Source organism: Engraulis encrasicolus, chromosome 12 (assembly GCF_034702125.1).
Source record: "Engraulis encrasicolus isolate BLACKSEA-1 chromosome 12, IST_EnEncr_1.0, whole genome shotgun sequence".
In the NCBI taxonomy this organism is placed as follows: Eukaryota; Metazoa; Chordata; class Actinopteri; order Clupeiformes; family Engraulidae; genus Engraulis; species Engraulis encrasicolus.
The window spans coordinates 56,000,428-56,004,345 of record NC_085868.1 but is presented as its reverse complement, the minus strand read 5'-3'; the positions used below and the strand labels follow the sequence as shown (position 1 = coordinate 56,004,345).

General features: G+C 41.1%; 1 protein-coding gene across 1 annotated transcript in view; it reads right to left on the bottom strand.

The window, feature by feature from the left end:
* Nucleotides 1-2,279: 2,279 nt before the first annotated feature.
* LOC134459636 (glycogenin-1-like) overlaps nucleotides 2,280-3,918 on the bottom strand; it is a 14,522-nt gene continuing 12,883 nt past the window's right edge. Inside the window, exons 8-9 of the mRNA XM_063211982.1 lie at nucleotides 2,874-3,002; nucleotides 2,280-2,427 (exon numbers count right to left, since the gene is read on the bottom strand). Of these exons, the coding sequence (XP_063068052.1) occupies nucleotides 2,308-2,427; nucleotides 2,874-3,002 (249 nt within the window). The 3' untranslated portion in view covers nucleotides 2,280-2,307. The remainder of the gene's footprint in view (nucleotides 2,428-2,873; nucleotides 3,003-3,918) is intronic.

Sequence of the window (3,918 nt, the reverse complement as noted above, 5' to 3'; positions counted from 1 at the left end):
ACACAATACCATATACAGTAGGCCTACTACAAGTAAATAACCTGTAACCTGTGCCTTGTAACCCGAGTTATGCATTTCACCAAACTACACATGAGGGCGGGTCAGTCTCGTCATGCTTGTGAAAATCACAATCACAACTATTTCTTTACAAATGAGTATACGGTTTGCCGGCTGGGATTTTCCATAGATGGGCGGCGTTCTGGCTCTCCCATCCTACTGTCATTCTCAGCTGTAATTAATTACTGTGATGCATTACTTTTTGCTGTAATGAAGTAATGAAAGGCATTACCAGATCCATATTTAGGCCTACATTGACTTTTGTCGAAAGTAACTTAAATAATGCAAAAGTAGTGTAATGCCTTACATTTTAAATATAGTATTATTGTAGTGTAAGGGATTATTTTGAAAAGACAGTAACATGTAATCAGTAATGCATTAAAGTTTTTGAGTAAATTGCCCAACACTGACAGGTTGCAATCACATAGAAGGATTTTTGATAAGGAGCACCATTGACCAATCACATAGAAGGATGTTTGATGAGGAGCACCATTGACCAATCACATCCAGACAGAATCGGGAAGAGGAAAGCAAAACATACCAGCTAGCCCGAGTCAGGTTACGATACATTATACTATTCAATAAGACAGTGAAGCAATTAATTGAAATTAGATTCAGAGTATAAAATGTAACAGAGTACAGGTAGGTAGGTTATTGATACAGTATCAACCGAAATATGTGTCTATATGTGTGTGTGTCTGATGTGAATGTGTGTGTGTGTGTGTGCGTGTGCGTGAATGCGTGTGTGTGCCTGCGTGTGTTTGAGCATGTGTGTGTGTTTAAATAATGAGGTGTTTAGTCATTCATTTGTTCTTTATTTACCAAGATGTAGAAATGCGATACATACATGCAGTTTGTAAACACATAGTATATGCTTTTCATAAACTATATTTAATCATCACTGAGGTCAACATTGAATTACAATGTCATCATCACAATATACTACCCTACAAAGCAAAATACAGTAACTGCATTGTTGTTGACAATGACTTCATATGATTGTAATGACAAAAAGAGTATATGTTATATAAAATGATTGATTTACAAAAAAAGTGAAAACAAAGTAACAAAACAGACACTCATTAAATATTAATCATTAATCTACTCATAACTACTTCAATTTCAAGTAATTTTACTCAGTTTTACTTAGTTTGGAGCTCTGCACAGTTAATGCCTTTTTGCTTTGTAGGACAGAATACACATCTGCTAAACATCTGTTGATTTACCCCCATATCATCATACCATGCACTGCACACAATACCATATACAGTAGGCCTACTACAAGTAAATAACCTGTAACCTGTGCCTTGTAACCCGAGTTATGCATTTCACCAAACTACACATGAGGGCGGGTCAGTCTCGTCATGCTTGTGAAAATCACAATCACAACTATTTCTTTACAAATGAGTATACGGTTTGCCGGCTGGGATTTTCCATAGATGGGCGGCGTTCTGGCTCTCCCATCCTACTGTCATTCTCAGCTGTAATTAATTACTGTGATGCATTACTTTTTGCTGTAATGAAGTAATGAAAGGCATTACCAGATCCATATTTAGGCCTACATTGACTTTTGTCGAAAGTAACTTAAATAATGCAAAAGTAGTGTAATGCCTTACATTTTAAATATAGTATTATTGTAGTGTAAGGGATTATTTTGAAAAGACAGTAACATGTAATCAGTAATGCATTAAAGTTTTTGAGTAAATTGCCCAACACTGACAGGTTGCAATCACATAGAAGGATTTTTGATAAGGAGCACCATTGACCAATCACATAGAAGGATGTTTGATGAGGAGCACCATTGACCAATCACATCCAGACAGAATCGGGAAGAGGAAAGCAAAACATACCAGCTAGCCCGAGTCAGGTTACGATACATTATACTATTCAATAAGACAGTGAAGCAATTAATTGAAATTAGATTCAGAGTATAAAATGTAACAGAGTACAGGTAGGTAGGTTATTGATACAGTATCAACCGAAATATGTCTCTATGTGTGTGTGTCTGATGTGAATGTGTGTGTGTGTGTGGCTGTGTCTGGGTGTGTGTATCAGTGTGTTTATGCACACATCCGTGTGTGTGTGTGTGTGTGTGTGTGTGTGTGTGTGTGTGTGTGTGTGTGTGTGTGTGTGTGTGTGCGTGCGTGTGTGTGTGTGTGTGTGTGTGTGTGTGTGTGTGTGTGTGTGTGTGTGTGTGTGTGTGTGTGTGTGTGTGTGTGTGTGTGTGTGTGTGTGTGTGTGTGTGTGTGTCTAGTGTAGGAAGCGGTCCAGTTTCTTGCGTATGTTCTGGAAGGCGTCCTTGCCGAGGTAATCCACGTGTCCTTCCTCCCACATACGCCGACGATGAGCCCTCTCCTCCTCACTCTCCACCTGCACACACACACACACACACACACACACACACACACACACACACACACACACACACACACACACACACACACACACACACACACAACCACACACACGGAAACGCACAGACACACACACACATACACGCACACAGAAGACAAGGCAAGTTGATTGAAACCTGTGTGTATGTCTGTGTGTGCCTGCGTGCGTGCGTGCGTGCTTGTGTGTGTGTGTGTGTGTGAATGTGCCTGGTCGTGTGTGTGTGTGTGTGTGTGTGCGTGCGTGCGTGCTTGCGTGTGTGTGTGTGTGTGTGTGTGTGTGTGTCTGTCTCTGTGTGTGTGTGTGTGTGTGTGTGTGTGCGTGTGTGTGTGTGTGTGTGCGTGCGTGCGTGCGTGCGTGCGTGCGTGCGTGCGTGTGTGTCTGTGTGTGTGTGCGTGTGCGTGTGCGTGTGTGTTTCCACAAACCTGCTGATGTTCATGAGATGTGTCGTGAGCTTGATTGGACGAATCAGACCCAGAGGCTCCGCCTCCCTCTCCGGGGGGCGGGTCTTGTTGTTCTGTCCAATCAGAACGTGTATCCTCGGGATTCGTCCTCTGCAGGACAGGAAATAACAAAACAAACACTAAAATCAGGAAATGCAAATGTCACCTTCGATATACATTGTTTGTAACCTTCGATATAAGTTTTGGGTAGGGTGCTTACATCCAAAAACACTTGTTGCACGTACCCGACAAAAAAGTCAGACAGTTGAAAAAGGTAGGTCTGCACACTGCTGATAAGCTCCAAAAATAAACTTTATTATTTAAAAAGCAATGTTTCGATCACCCTTGATCTTCATCAGGCATATGTTTTTTTAAATAATAAAGTTTAGTTAAACACTTTAAAAATGTGCTTTAATGAACAGGAAAAAACCCTGTAATATCTAATATTGAATCATACATATACTGTATGTAGTTTAAGGCACCCATCATTCTGTGTATATCTTTGGTAGTTCAATAGCACTGTATTACATTAGCATCTAATATCTAGTTAATCATTAATAACATTACATAACACCGTTGGTAAAAGGAGCTGTGGACGTCTATGTCAGTTCAATAACACTGCATTACATTACATAATATCTGTGGTAGGAGGAACTCAACGTTGCATCATATCTATGGTGGCCCACTAGCACCAGAGGCGGACTTTCCATTAGGCAAACCTAGGCAATTGCCTAGGGCCCTGACCAAGGGCCTCATTTATAACGGGTGCGTACGCACAAAAGACTGCGCACGCCAAGTTCACCGCAAGGTTTGGTATTTATAGAAAAAGAACTTGGCGGTAAACATGCGCAGCTCCACGCAAAGTTTGACCCATGCGTAGGCACTAAACAAAAGACCAAACGCGGAAAGCGCGACCTCGGGAGGTAGCTGGAAGAACGACCCGAAATTGGTTGAAGAAAAAAAATCAAAGGTCACGTGTCACGATAGCCACTTTAACATTATTTAATCCAGTTCGCAACGAAAACGC